The 14,244-nt window shown below is 37.7% G+C and overlaps 1 protein-coding gene across 3 annotated transcripts in view; it reads right to left on the bottom strand.

Moving 5' to 3' along the window:
• The window catches only part of RNASEH2B (ribonuclease H2 subunit B), a 44,586-nt gene that overhangs the window by 9,108 nt on the left and 21,234 nt on the right, over positions 1–14,244 (bottom strand). For all 3 annotated transcript variants that reach the window (XM_049815757.1, XM_049815758.1, XM_049815759.1), the window contains 4 exons: positions 9,137–9,201; positions 7,801–7,906; positions 4,702–4,780; positions 3,707–3,749 (listed from right to left, as the gene is read on the bottom strand). In XM_049815757.1, the coding sequence (XP_049671714.1) occupies positions 3,707–3,749; positions 4,702–4,780; positions 7,801–7,906; positions 9,137–9,201 (293 nt within the window). The remainder of the gene's footprint in view (positions 1–3,706; positions 3,750–4,701; positions 4,781–7,800; positions 7,907–9,136; positions 9,202–14,244) is intronic.

Genomic DNA, 14,244 nt, shown 5'->3' with positions numbered 1-14,244 from the left:
AGGTCTGCAGCTTAGATTTCTCAGCTCTTAGAACCAGATCCAACAGCAGCCTTTTCTTTTGATTTCAATGGCATCTGGATCAGCCTCTCTAGAAGGCTGTTTACTGTGTTGTGAGTACATTTTGAAATGACAATCTAATGAATAATTACTATTCTCCTCTTTTTGGAATCTGATAAACAAGTTTTTAAAACTTACAACAAAACGTTTGCATTTCAGCAAAGCATTTGTTCTTTAGTTGTAGCAGAGCCTACATATTCTTTGTAGATGTCTCTCATCATCTGCCAATGGCCAGACTGCCTATGCTGACAAACTGGACAGTATGACTATTACAACACAAGATCAATGGCTTACAATTAATACAAAGAACATGTAATTTGTATTTAATCATTAAATCACAGAGTCCAGACTGTACCCAGTTTACTCTTGTATTATAAGAGAGAGAATCTGTCATAGCTTTTCTGTTAACCACTGAAGTTTCTAAATCTCTCCTCCTTTCAGAATTTATTTTAAAACCACTTCTGAACATGCAATTACTTTACCATAATAGGGAATACATGTTAGACCCATCTTCATTTGCAATACCCCTGTACTATGTCTGTCAATACACCTTGCCCTCATGAACAGAAATGTCAATGCAAGTCAATAAAAATGGTCTGAAGGAGACTACAGGTTCCAGTGTACAAGCCTGCCTTGCTCCTCCGAGACTGTGAAATAAAGGAGTGTTTTAATCTCTGAAGTTTCAAAGACTTAAACACAGAAGCATCATACACACCCTGGTCAGTGCTCTGGAAATTAATCAGATCCTCAGCAAGATTTCACTGCCCAACAACCGAACAGTTCTAAGCCTCATTTCCTCTGTAACCAAACTGCTGAAATAAAACTATTTTTAAAAATAGATTCTCAGAACTATCCCAATGGTATAAAAGCTATTCATACATAATATGTAATGTACATCACATGTAGTTTAATATAGTTGTTGTAACATGCTTATATGGCTAATGACTATCAGTTGGCTCCTGATGTGTGTTTAATATTTCTTACAATGCATAAAGATAATTCTTAACTGAATCAAAGGGCCAAGTAACTGTGCAGCCAGAACGATTGTCCAACCACATGGAAATAACTTATATCCATGGATATACATTGGAGAACAAATGCTATTAATAACAGTAGGGCCCAATTACTCCTGCATGTGCTAGCTGACATACTGCTTAACAGAACAGTCACTGAACCAGCCAGAAATGAGGTTATTTTAGACTTTGTTTCGGTAAGTAGCAAGGACATTGCAGCAAAGGTCAGAGTAATAAGTAACCTAGTTTCAATAGACATAGGGTGCCTCAGTTTAAATTAAATGGAAAGGATAATCAAAAGTGGGATTCTTGATTCTAGAGGGGCAAACTTAGAGAAGTAAGGCATATGGTTTGCAAAGTCAAAGCAAAGGGACTTGATGTATGAGGAGGACACTTGGAATGTAAAAGAAAAAGATGGAAGAAGTGATTTTGGATCTTTTACTTCAAACAAGCTGAAAAATCTTGAGGAAAAGAACTTCTCAGACTAAACTATATGAACGTTCCCCCTTGCTCACACAGATGGACACACAGTCATGTGTTGTTCACACCTCTCCCTCCCTCCACCCCCCCCAAATATATATACTAGGAGCAAGAAGAATTCTACAATGAATGGGGAAAAAAAAGACTGCCAAAAAAAAAAAAAAAAAAAAGATTTGTTTTAGGGGTCAGGTAATACTGGGATAAAGTGAGAACTGCCAAAAAGTCAAGCTGAGCTAGACCTTGGAAAGGAAATTAAAACAAATAGTAGAAGGTTCTTTAGCCACAGAGGCAAAAAAGTAATCAAAAAAGAAAAAGTGAAGCTGCTATACAGTAAGGATTGCATAGACATTAAAGCTAATCTATGCATAGCCTCAAAACGGAATAAATCCTTTACCTCAGTAAATTGTTTTCAGTAAAGATGAAGAGGTTAAACACAGGGGTAGAAAAGAGAATAGAAATCACTGTATTCAACATAGACGTAAACCTCAATAGGCTGACACTGTTGGGAGACTGCCTCAAATATCACAAGTCCAAAGGCAAAACCTGGCAGCTGTTCTATCAGGTAGGGACCATATTGCTGCAGAATAGCCAAACACCCATCTATATGTAAGGAGGAGGAAAAAGTGATAGTAGGCCTCAGAGTGGAGCAGGGAGAAAAAGTGAAAGAAGGGAGAATAATTAAAGATTTAGAGTAAATGAAAACTAAACATAGGTAATGCCTACTGACTTATCTTTTTTTTCTCAAGAATAACACATTTTCTGGTGACAGAAAATGTGAAGGATTGCCAGAGGACTTGACATGGTGCCACTTAAGCAACTGAAATTATAAAAAACAAAGATCACAGAAGAATTTTAAGATAGGTAAGAAACTGGGTAAAAGGGAAGCAAAGGCAAATAAGGCAGAAAGGGATGTCATTGGATCAGATGGAGATTACTAGTGGAGTGCGATGAACAGTATCTGTTCAAAATGTTCATTAATGGTTAATTAAAGATAACAGCATGCTAACATTTGCTGAATGTACACCACTGAGTAGCATTATGAATACCTAAAGAGCTTTTAACACTGTGAAGGAAAAGCCAGAGAACGTTCAAGACTGGAAACATTAAAAACGGATGAAATGTGCAGAAGTACAAGGTCATGTACACAGCAGCTAAAGGCATGAATGTCTCATAAATCTGAATGCTGATCAACTAAAAATTGCAGTGGAGAAAAAAACCATAACTATTCACAGCATGACTGTGAGCTATCTGGTACATCACACAGTAATAGAGGCAAATGGGATTCTAAGATGTAATGAGATAAAGTACTTCCAGTTAAGACAAGAAGGGAAGAATGCCATCATATTGCACCAATAAAGGTTTTTTCATAAATAATTATATATGATTCTGGTCACCTGTTTTGAAACATTTGAGTTCATCTTGGAATATTCCTGTAATGATGAGGGAATGGAGAACCCATCTTACACAACCAAGTTTGGCTTCACAAAATGAAAACAGAAAGGATATATGTTTTCCCTTTACACATTGAGAGAACTAATGTTAGGGAGGGAAAAGAGCCATTTCAATTAAAAAAACAATGACAAAGTTAGCACAAAAGCGCAGGGGAATAAATTGGCCATGAATAAATTCAAGGTGGAATTTACAGGAAGGTTTCTGAGCATCAGAGGAATGAGGTTATAGAACAGTCTTCCAAGAGAAGTAATGGAAACAAAAAATCCTAATGAGACTCACAGTGAAGAATGGTCAGTGTATGAGAGATTATCCAACATGGTTGTCTGGGAATCCATGACCCAGGAGGTCCCTTTCAGGGTCCTCATAAATTACATATGAAAGAAAACCTATGAGGTCATATTGTCCCATCAACCTCAATAAAACTAAATAAGCGAAACACGCATGAAAAGACTGCTGACCAAAACCATAAAATACGTCTCTCTCTTTCCCTCCCCTTTTTTAAACAGGAAAACCAACCAAAACATTCCTTATTAAAAAATATGAAGTACCTGGTAAATTACTTGCATTGTTTCAGACTGGCTTTTCACAAGGCCAGCTTACCTATTGTACTGCACCCAGCGCTTAGCCTAGTCTAGTTGTAATAATAATTCAGAGAACTTAGCTTACAACACAATGTATCTATCAATATCTTAATGCTCTCCTACCTTCAATGGTGGCTCTGGTGCTGGGCTTCTAAGTTCTGGGAGCCTGTAGAACAAAAGATTTTAAGTTAGAAATTAAGAGAGCTGGACTGCACAACCTAAAGCTTACAATTCCTTCCCCACACAGGCTGCTTTGGTTATCAGCTGCTCACACATGGCATGCGTTCGCAAAAAAAGCAGCTCATGGACTCTCTATTTCTGACTTAAGATTAAAACAGAGGCAGGCACCATACAGAAACATGGACTCTTTTAAAAGGTCTTAGATCTGGCAACGAAAACAGGAAAACTCCACCTTACTTCTGAAAACCTTGGCTATTAGTAAGATGATATTATAAAGCACATAACATCTCTTCAGTGAAACTGTTAAGCTATGGGACTTCAAGCTGCAAATTGAACATTTTTCCATAGGCCATCATAACAGAACCCTTTGAACAGAACTGAACTGAGGGGCAGGTGCAGGGTCCCAGTGATGCTCCAAGCAAAGTCTGCTGCTGGCAGGGAACACCAGGATGAGGATGCTGGCTCACCTTCCAGATTTAAATATAAACTAACACAGGTTAGATGTGTGAAGGTAAATCCCAGAAGCACTGAGTGAGTAGGGAAAAGGAAAGACAACTGGGGATAAGGATTCCACTCCTGGCTCTGCTGCTCATGCTTGACAATTCTGGACAAATTGCTTTAACTCTTTGGATTTCCTTCCCTGCCTTGCTTTAAAATGGATATATTGCTCAGGGTTTCATGGTGCAACTGCGATAACAGACATATCAGACTTATATATTACATCTCTCCTCCAGCCCATGGTCCTTAGCATGACAGGAACAACAGAAAGGCATAATCTACATTTGAAAAAAAAAATCACATTTAAAGTGTGGCAAATACAATCTTATTGTGTCATTCACTGCAACCTTGATGAACAAATCTCAGTATTCAATAGAAATGACTGAAAGGACATTAATGCATGCCATATAAAACTAGTAGCTAGCTGGAACAATACTTACCCTAAGTATTTTAACAACTCCTTACTCAGATCTTCAGGAATATATTCTGATATTAACCCATGCGCATACCGCACATAGTCTTCAGGAACAGGGCAGGGAGTGGGAAGGAGAAGAAAAAGAACATTCACATTATATAGTCATGTTGCCTTAGCCATGTTGCATGCTCTACCATAAATCATAAGGTTGAATTAATAGTAAGAGACTTCTAATGGATACATTGTGACGGTTCTCTGTGTTGAGTAGTTTATGTTATATGACACTTGTAGGTTTATTTAAATAAGTAAAGACTTACTACACTCACTTTGTCAGCACATGTTATTAATATCTGCTGTATGTACTTTACAAAAGCTGCTCACTTTCTGAGAATACTAGATATCATGTATTTTTCCGAAGAAATTAAATTTTTAAAATCTGCAAAAGTAAAAAGCTGACTCAACAGAACATGCAATCATTAATTTTAAAGCATCTGGATCTTACAATTATTTGGCAAGGGCTTCAGTACTAAAGTACATTTTCTGGCTTCAACTGAAAACAATTAGATGAGACAATGAGTCTATTTCAAAGTCTTGTACTTAATTTCAGTACTTTATGGAAAATGCCAAGGCTTATCTAAACATCACTGGCAAGATTGGATAATTATCTGTGGAAATAAGAACTACTAGAAGCTGTTTTCAGTACAGGGCACTCCAGCTATAAATGTTTTTCTGAGAGACTGGGAAAAAAAACCAGTGACCTTTTAATAACATGCAGTCCTAAACCAGATCTCTTCCGGTCACGTTTTACACAAGCATTTACTGATCATGGGCTGGATCTTTTAAACTTGCTGTTGTTGGGGCTGCTAGGGAACAACTGCACCCATGCACAGGAAGTATTTGCCAGACAGACATTAAGCTAAAATCTCGCCTCCGAATTCCATCTACAACAGGCCAGCTCTATCTGTTCATATGCCTACACACTTAAGAGAGTTCAGAAGCACGTGGTAAACTAGCCTCAGGGTGGTAAGGAACTATTTCTCCTGTGCCAGAGACAGTTTCCTCTTTTTTTCAATCTAAAAAGCCCAATGCAAACTGGCACGGAAGCAGAAAACATTAACAAACTGACAGCAGCATATGCATTTCAACTATACTGACATCAAATTCCTTTCTGCACTTCTCCTTCCTCTCCTGCCTAGATTCATCAAGGATTTGTCACTCCCTAAACCCACTTTAGGGTCAGAAGAGAACAAGAAATAATTCCAATCCAAGACAATTTCACCTCAGCTCTTAGTATGTCCAATTTATCGCTTAAGAAAAATATTCCCATCATTTCACTCTTTGCATTATGACACCGAATGGTTGAGTCCAAGTTAACTGCTATATTTTGTACTAAATACAAAATACATTCTCTTTGCATTTCAGCCTTGAAGCAATCTTCATGGACTTCCTTTACCAATTTTAAAATACCACTGTTTGCCTTGTAGGGAGCCTATGTTCTCACCCCAGCCTTGCTTTGTTATTAACCTCCTGTCAAACATCAGGAATACTTGCTTACCTCCCTTCTTTGTCTTCTGAATGAAATATTCAGGTCTCACATGTTAAACCTCCCCTCCTTCCCCATTTGCACTCATTAAATCCTCCCAGATTTTTGCCCTACAACATCTGTACATGCTAACTGCATATACCCATCTATTTATAAGGTAGTGAAATTTCATAATACCCCTATGAAAGCAATTCTCTACATAAATAAATAAATTGCACTGTCATGGCAGTGAAAGGATCAGACAAGAAAATTAGTCTTATTAAAAATAAGTGTTGAGTAAGGTCCATTTGACTTCCTGTCATTCACCTTGCTACATACGGTAGGACTGCCTCCAAAACTTACCTACTTTTAACCCGCAGTATTCCCTATTTCAGTACTGCTCTTTTAAATCTAAAAAAAAGGCTTTTAAAAAGACTATTATATCCATGTTACTCTAAGTAAGGAGGAAGGTGGAAAAAACACTGCAGATGAGCTATTTAATTACAAATTTCAGAGATAAAGTATTTAAGCACAGTCAAAATGGTTGCTCTCAGGACAATTTTCCCTTTATCTAAAAAAACGGGGGTGGGGAAAAGGATGAAAAGCTACTGTAAAGTTAAAATCACAAGTTTTGCAGCTTTGCCTCTTTTTAAAAACCATATATTACAATCTCTGTTCTATAAAACTGTCTAGTTGCCTCTTAAATCTCATTTATGTTGTTTCCTTTGATATCATTACTTGGTAACTCATTTTCCACTTCGTCAGCAAGTTGCTTTGTTTCTCCTTATTTTTCAACAGCATGCAGACTTCCGAATGTCTTTGTAATAAGAAACAATTTGCTTTTGTTCGTCTTGTTCTAAAGCTTTCTTCATTTTCATTAACATTCAAAGAATTTATTCTGAGTCCATTTTCAGGTTTCTCTACACAACTTCATATGCCAGTAACATTCAGGACATTGCTCTCCCCAGGGAAAAGGTGACTAGAAGCAAACAGGATCACTCCAGACTTTTTGGTACCAGGACTGTCAATTTCAGGGCAATTTAATATACATATTCTTAAAGTTTTTGCCCTTAATAAGCACACACTTGTGTATTCTACACATTTGTCACCTGAAGTAAAGTTTGGACCAGGAGCTTTTACTCTGTACCTATGACTTCCTAAGATCCCTTCCCTTTTTGGAGAATTCTATGAAGAGCATTCACATGCTAATAAAAATAATAATAAAAAAAGTTCTAATACAGAGACACTTATTGGGTGGATACTCATATAATAAGCATGCGTCCTATTGTCCAAGACAGTCTCAGTTCAGCAAAGCACTTCAGCATATATTTCACTGAGCAAAATGTCTTCTCCTTAAACTAAGGAGAAGCTAAAAGTACCCCAGCTGAGACCTACTGTTAATTACAATGTCATCCTATGAAGATACCAAAGAACTCAGAAAAGTCAAGGCCCAGAGTCACAACATACATGGAATTATCTGTACAAGGAATAAATTTACTGTAAAGGCCAATTTCAATACATTTTAGATTCTAATCATGTGTTTTATCTCCACATATGCGATTTCACAAAAATGGAATTCATTACAATGCTTAGTTTTCTTACCTTCTTTAGTATCTGTGATCTGTTTACCGCTGATATATGTAGCTGCATGTACCCTTTCACCTACAGATATATTGTTGCTTTTAAGTGCTTTCACTGTTTGATTGACCTATAGGAAACCACAGAATGAAATGCCTGTATCAGTGTTGTTATGCACATGTTAATGCAGTGACAAAGGTCTTGTAATTTTGTTTCAAGCATATAAAACACTCAAGTTATGGACTGTGGTGAAATTTAATATACATTTGTAATGACTAGCATATGAGCTTAAAAAACCCAAAGAAACTAGCATGTCTTTCACCATGTTGCCCTGGCAACATAGCACCAGTTCTGCAGCACCCTAAGATGAGCTGAGCTACTCTGATGCAACAGCCATGATTATACAGGTGAGAAATACACCTGCTCAGAGAACAGAGAATGCCTGAGCTCAGATGGACTGCAAAGGCAGTCCTGATGGAAATCAAAGATTAAGGACTTTACAAAGCACTGCTATACTGGATCTAATAGAGAGATAACTGGCAGAAGATATTTTCAACACCACAAACAGGTACCTGTTCAAATGTAAATATTCAGGTATTCATTGCAAAATAGGTATCGCCATGCCTCATCACTGCAGAAAGTAGACCAGACTTTGTGCTTGTGTGGACTAATTTAAATGACAAGGCTTCCTTGTATCACGTGATGCATACAATCTTGTTCTACAAAGTGGCATGATAATAAGGGCACATGTGCATGTGTAAAATGAGATTCACCTTCTTTATACCAAAACACAGACCACATCAAGCTTAGTTTTAACACGAATTTATTTTCTGCATACTGTACAGACCTCTTGAACAGTGTGATCGGATCAGGATAGCAGCAACCATACCAGGACAGTTCTGAGAGACCCTGCTAAAACTTCACAAGGAAACCCATTTGTAGCACAAAACCAAGGCATTTCTGTGCAGCTTTAAAGCATGGCAGAATTTAAAAGCTGCAACAGTCAAAGCTCTTCTGTAGCCCATCTGTGAAGTGGATGAGGCAAAAGACAAACCCCTCACCTTATGCAAAGCCTACAAAACACAGCAATAAGCTGAACTTCAGCTTCTTCTGACTCCCACACTCCATGAATACTCTTCATGCCAGCCCGGTCAGAAAGAGATACGTAACTTGTCAATTCTTTAATTCCTCATCAGGTTCCCAAGTGCAACAACTTTACTGTGATGTCTGTCCTTCTTGGACAGAAGGCGTACCTTGAACAGAGGCACACCACATGGCTCAAATGCAGATATGGACAAGCTAATAAGCATTTTTATTCTAAACACAAAGCAATTTTGAAAGCAAAAGAGAAACACAGTACCTTTTTCTTTAACCACTTCAGTGTCTTCTCTTGGCTGTATTTGTGGAATTTCTGACTGCCAATCTCTGAGGAAAAAAAATGTAAGGGAAAGAAAGTCACGACTGGTTTGTATTGCATTTTCAATATATTTAAAATCTTTGAAGTTGTAGATACAGCATGAAAGTTAATTTGCGGCTTGCACATGTTTGATATCAGGGCAATAAGTTTAAAAAATATTGGAAATGTGGAAAAATAAACAGACTGAGCTGATACGCACAAGCCTGAACAACTTGACAATTCTTTAATTAGGCCCAAATCCAGAAAAGCACATATTTATTTATTTGTAATCTTGGGCTGCCTGAATTCACTAAGACTCTTCTCAAGCTCTTGTAGTTTGCCAAACCTTCACTGACCTGTGTCACCAGACTGGTCATTTTAACTATGTAGTTCACAACACAAAATGTTGGTTCCACAAGTGCCTTTTTTTTTTTTTTCTTTAAAACATAGTATCTTAAATCTTTACTTATTGAATTCCAGCACCAACTAGGGGGCCAGGACACATAGCTGGTTAGTGAAGACAAACCGTCCACCCTTTCAAGAAACCGTTTTCCTATCAGTTCTCCCCTCTCACTTCACAGGACGACTAAAGCAAAAATTTTACTTCTATCCCCCTTTTATGTAGTTTAATATATTGCCAAAAGAAAATACAGAATCCAAACTAGTGAAACACACTCCTTGTGGGAGGAAGTACATAATTCATTTATGATTTATTGAGCAACATAAATTAACTCAATGATATAAGAATTTCAGAAAGTGTTTCCCCTGTGATAACTAGGGTATCAAGAACACTTGCTATTCACATGTGATCAGTTATCTGGACATATGCGAGTTCACGATGCTGAGGCAAATGAGAGAGAAATTACAAAGGCTCATAGAAATTTCAGTAAAAAAATTCAGTATTAATTCACAGAAAGCTACATTTTGGAAATGGAATGAAATGCCTAGTTAAAGATTTCACAGGAGATTTTAGAGACCACTGTGTTTCAGTGTTTGTCTTCAACAGGTATTTCAATAAGTTTTAATCTCCTGTATACCATTCCCATAAATACCTACGTCTGTTTCACGTCATTTACTAATCCAGTATCATATTCCAACACTCGGTTTGTGGAGTCTCCTTCTCCCCTTGCAAACAACACCACAGTATTTATGATTCCTTCAGCATTTCCTTCTTTGGGGTTTATCTTGGCTCTTTCAAATTGCATACAAACAGCTAACTATTCTGTGCTGTTTGTGTATGTGTGATAGCGGGTATGGAGAGGTCGAGGAAAGCTGTTTACAAGATAAAGTTTAAATCTATCTCAACAGTTGTAGAAGAGTAAAATGCAAAAATACTTCAGAGAAAAAAGGGAAAAAACACTAATATACACTTTGCTTCATTAAGTTGACCAGTTGCAGGTCAAGTAGCTGTGACATTGCTGGCTGCAGCCTTTAGGACTCAGAAGCTTCTAAATGGCTCTGAAAGAAAAGAAGCAGAAAATGGGGGAGACGCTCTGGATACTTGAACCTGCTTCTCAAAGAGCCAGCATGGTTTGGGTCCAAGTAGAGTGAGTATGATTTGTGGATTCCTCTCTTATCTAAGAATGTTTGAGGAAGGGACATCCTCCGGCCACCATTCCTCAGCCCATGCTGAAAAGTAATTCTAGTCCCGATTCCCAGGCAGACTCACCCACACCAGCATGATTCAAAGTGACTCAGTTAGGGAAAGGAAGCATAGAACTGTGAAGCCATTTTCATTAAAACATGTGAAAAATAATTACACTGAACCCTTCAGAGATCACTTTGTTTGAAAATATTTTGTGTGCTTGACAGTTTTGACTATTAAACTCTAGAAACTGACAATATTTGAGACCTCTGAAGAATTAGAGTGAGTTATGAAAGTCACAAACTGCTGACAAAAGGATTCAATATTGGAACGTGGATTTAACATGTGATGCACATTTGATATTGGTGAGAGTTAGCGACTATGTTTGATAATATGAGTATATATTGGAAAGCCTTTTGTTCCCTAATGTGTCTGGTGCCTATAAAACTGGTCTGAGACATCTGGAAAGATTGGGTTTGAGAAATACAGATGGAATATAAGTGGTTCTACAATTAAATAATATGTTCAGCGATCGGGTAATCGCTATGTAGACTTGGAAGTTTCCCTGATGTATTGTTGAGCAAACTGCCTAAAGCACATTTTAACATCAATTTTCTCAGTGTTTTCCATAACTCTGAAACTCATATGGCCCCTTTTTTCCTACCTTCTGGGAATACAAGCTTGGCAATATTACTTAGTTATTCTAATCAGGTAAGTTTTCTTGGCTCTTCATGTTAATCACATCAGACAAGATCACAGCGCAGTTTTTGCCTTGCAAAATGAAACGAAGAGTAACACTCTAGAACTGGAATTCATAACCCTTTCTTAAACCTTCTCTATTGTACTTTCTATCTGATGTTTGAATTTATTAACAAACAACCTGCCTCACCCAGATTTAGCAAGCTGTAACACACCCTTTCCCCAACTACTAAAGCAGGTTACTGGGAATTTAATCCAGCAAAATGAATTTTCAGTGCCCTTGAACACTGAGGCCAGGGAGCGTGGACTTTCTGCTAATTCAGTAAGTGTAAACTGTGAGTGCTCTAGGGTAAGAATTTGTTTCAGACATATGTTAAATGCCTTAATATTAAATTAAGAGTGAAATAATTATGTGGTTAGGTTCTGCCAAACAGATCAGAGCTACAGAAGACTCAACACAACAGATACTTCTTGCCCTAAAGCCCTACTCCTTAAACGAGGAAGGCTACAAGGTGGACAACAGGTCTTAGAGCTGGAAAAGAGTACCTTAGTCATAATATTGGTGATTTTTACAGGCAATAAAAAGACATGAGAATATGAAACACATAGAAGTGGCTTGAACAGAAAGGTGATCTGTGCATGACAGGCAAGCAAGCACTAATGTGTTTGTTGCATAACAATATGCTTGGTGTTCTAAAAAAAGAAAGAAATCCTAAGAACAAGCCCCACTGTTACTGTCTACCCAGTCCAAACCTGAACAAGAAAAGAAGGAGCAGGTACATGCCTAGGGACATCCAAGAACATCTCATACAGCTGGCATGTGCATGTGTGCACAGCTTTAATGTCAAAAGCAATTTTTACCTTACACTTCAAAACAAAAACCAGGAAGTCAACGTAACTTCCTTAGCAGTTACTATCATTTTCTGGCAAAATGACACAAACTTATAGGTGTACATAATACATTCTTAAAAACATCAGTGCAAAAAACCAAGCAGTAAAGCATCTTCACTACTGTCTAACAGAATACAGTTTATCAGAGGATGCTCTGATGGAAAACAACTGCAGACACAATTTCAGAATGGATACAGAGGTTAGACCAAGATACAAGACCTTGTCTATGACAAATACTTTTTTTTTTTTTTTAATTTTTATTTTGCTGTTGAAAAGGGAACATAAATACTGCCAAAAGGCAGCACTACTGTTTGGAGGAAGTGCCCCTTCAGAAAAATAACCCAGACCTTGTCCTACATTCCTATAGACTTGTTAGTCTGACAGCTAAGAGGATCTGACATGATTTCTCACCTTCTCAGATGGGTGCACAGTTTAGTACCCCTTCTTTCAGCCCTAGCTCCTTAGCCAGTGTTAGAGAAGTTGCAGGGCACAGCAATTGCCTAAAAGCTTAATAATAGTTTTTATTGGAAGTATTTATCACTTCACAGGAACGCAAAAGCAGTTTTTCAGTTCAGATGCACCTGTCTTAAAGAAGCTTTCTCAAAAGTCAGAACTCATCCAAAGAAAAAGGTTGCCTGCTTCCAATGATACTGAATGATTTCAGAAATCCAGGAGTATCACTACAGCACATAATTCCAACTCCCCTAATCCCAGCAAGAATGTAGCAACAGTCTTGCTGCCCAGATTTCCTGCTCTCTTGTTAAAGTGATCATTTTCAGTGGAAACATGTCCTGCCCTAAAGTTTAAATTGATTTTCTGCAGGAAGCAACTGCCCTACATTACTGCATATGCACCATACCATACAGGAAATACTAACACTTGTGCATCTAATTCTTTCAGGAAAAAATCACAGCCCCCCCCCCCCCCCCCCAGTATTCTATATAGCAATAAAGAGGTCTGGTGTTTTACTTCTTAACAGGGTTTTCATTTTTCCACCACCTTTCCTTGGCCACTTTCCAATTATCTGTAGATCACCTAAATATTTCTTCTTACATGTATGAATGACAAGGGCAGAGTGCTTTGTGAAAGCAAATTCCTAATATTTCTGGCTTTTAATCTGTGTATCTCAACTCCTTGGGGGAGCCCTACATGCATAAGGGTCAGACAGCTTAGCTGTTTTGCACTTGGTGGTAGATTCCATATTCTCAGACTCCTGTACCTCCTCCCGTAGATCTCCATTGCGTGTAGGTAAATCTGCATTCACTATCAGGAGGTCAACAAGCGTAAGGAGAATGCTCTTTAAGGGACTAAATATAAAAACTGAGGTCTTGCATCTTTTGCAGGTCTGCCAAGCTGGGAAAATTATGTAATGCTCCTTCCTCTTTCCTAGAAAGCATATATTGTCTTCAAATAAAATACAAGCCCCCATACCAAAGGGAATTCTGGGAGAAGGTTGAAGAAACTATGTACAGAGTTGATACTTCACTAATTTTTTCCATTTAGGTTTTCTCTCTCACACACTTATGCATCCCAATCAAGTTTTCTATTTTAAAAAAATTAAGTCTTTGGACTTAAACCCACAACACTAAATTATGTAAAACTAGAAAACTTGTGCTTTCCTTTCTCAGAAGCATATTCTCTCTTCTCCAGCTTTTTCCTACTTATGGTTTGAATGCTTTGCAACAAAGGGAGAAAAAAAGCCAAATGGACAATGGTTAACTTCTTCCACACCAGACCATCCTACACTAAATAAGAAATTTAGAGAGATGTAAAACTTTCATCAAACACAAAGAAAGTTCAGAACACATACAATAATGTCAAGAAGCCAGCTCTGATGAGTTTATCATTGTTATGACACCTAGCAACAAGACTGTGCAAGTATTTTAGAGTTAGAGCA

Source organism: Accipiter gentilis, chromosome 13, assembly GCF_929443795.1.
Source record: "Accipiter gentilis chromosome 13, bAccGen1.1, whole genome shotgun sequence".
In the NCBI taxonomy this organism is placed as follows: Eukaryota; Metazoa; Chordata; class Aves; order Accipitriformes; family Accipitridae; genus Astur; species Astur gentilis.
This window is presented reverse-complemented; position numbering and strand designations above follow the sequence as displayed.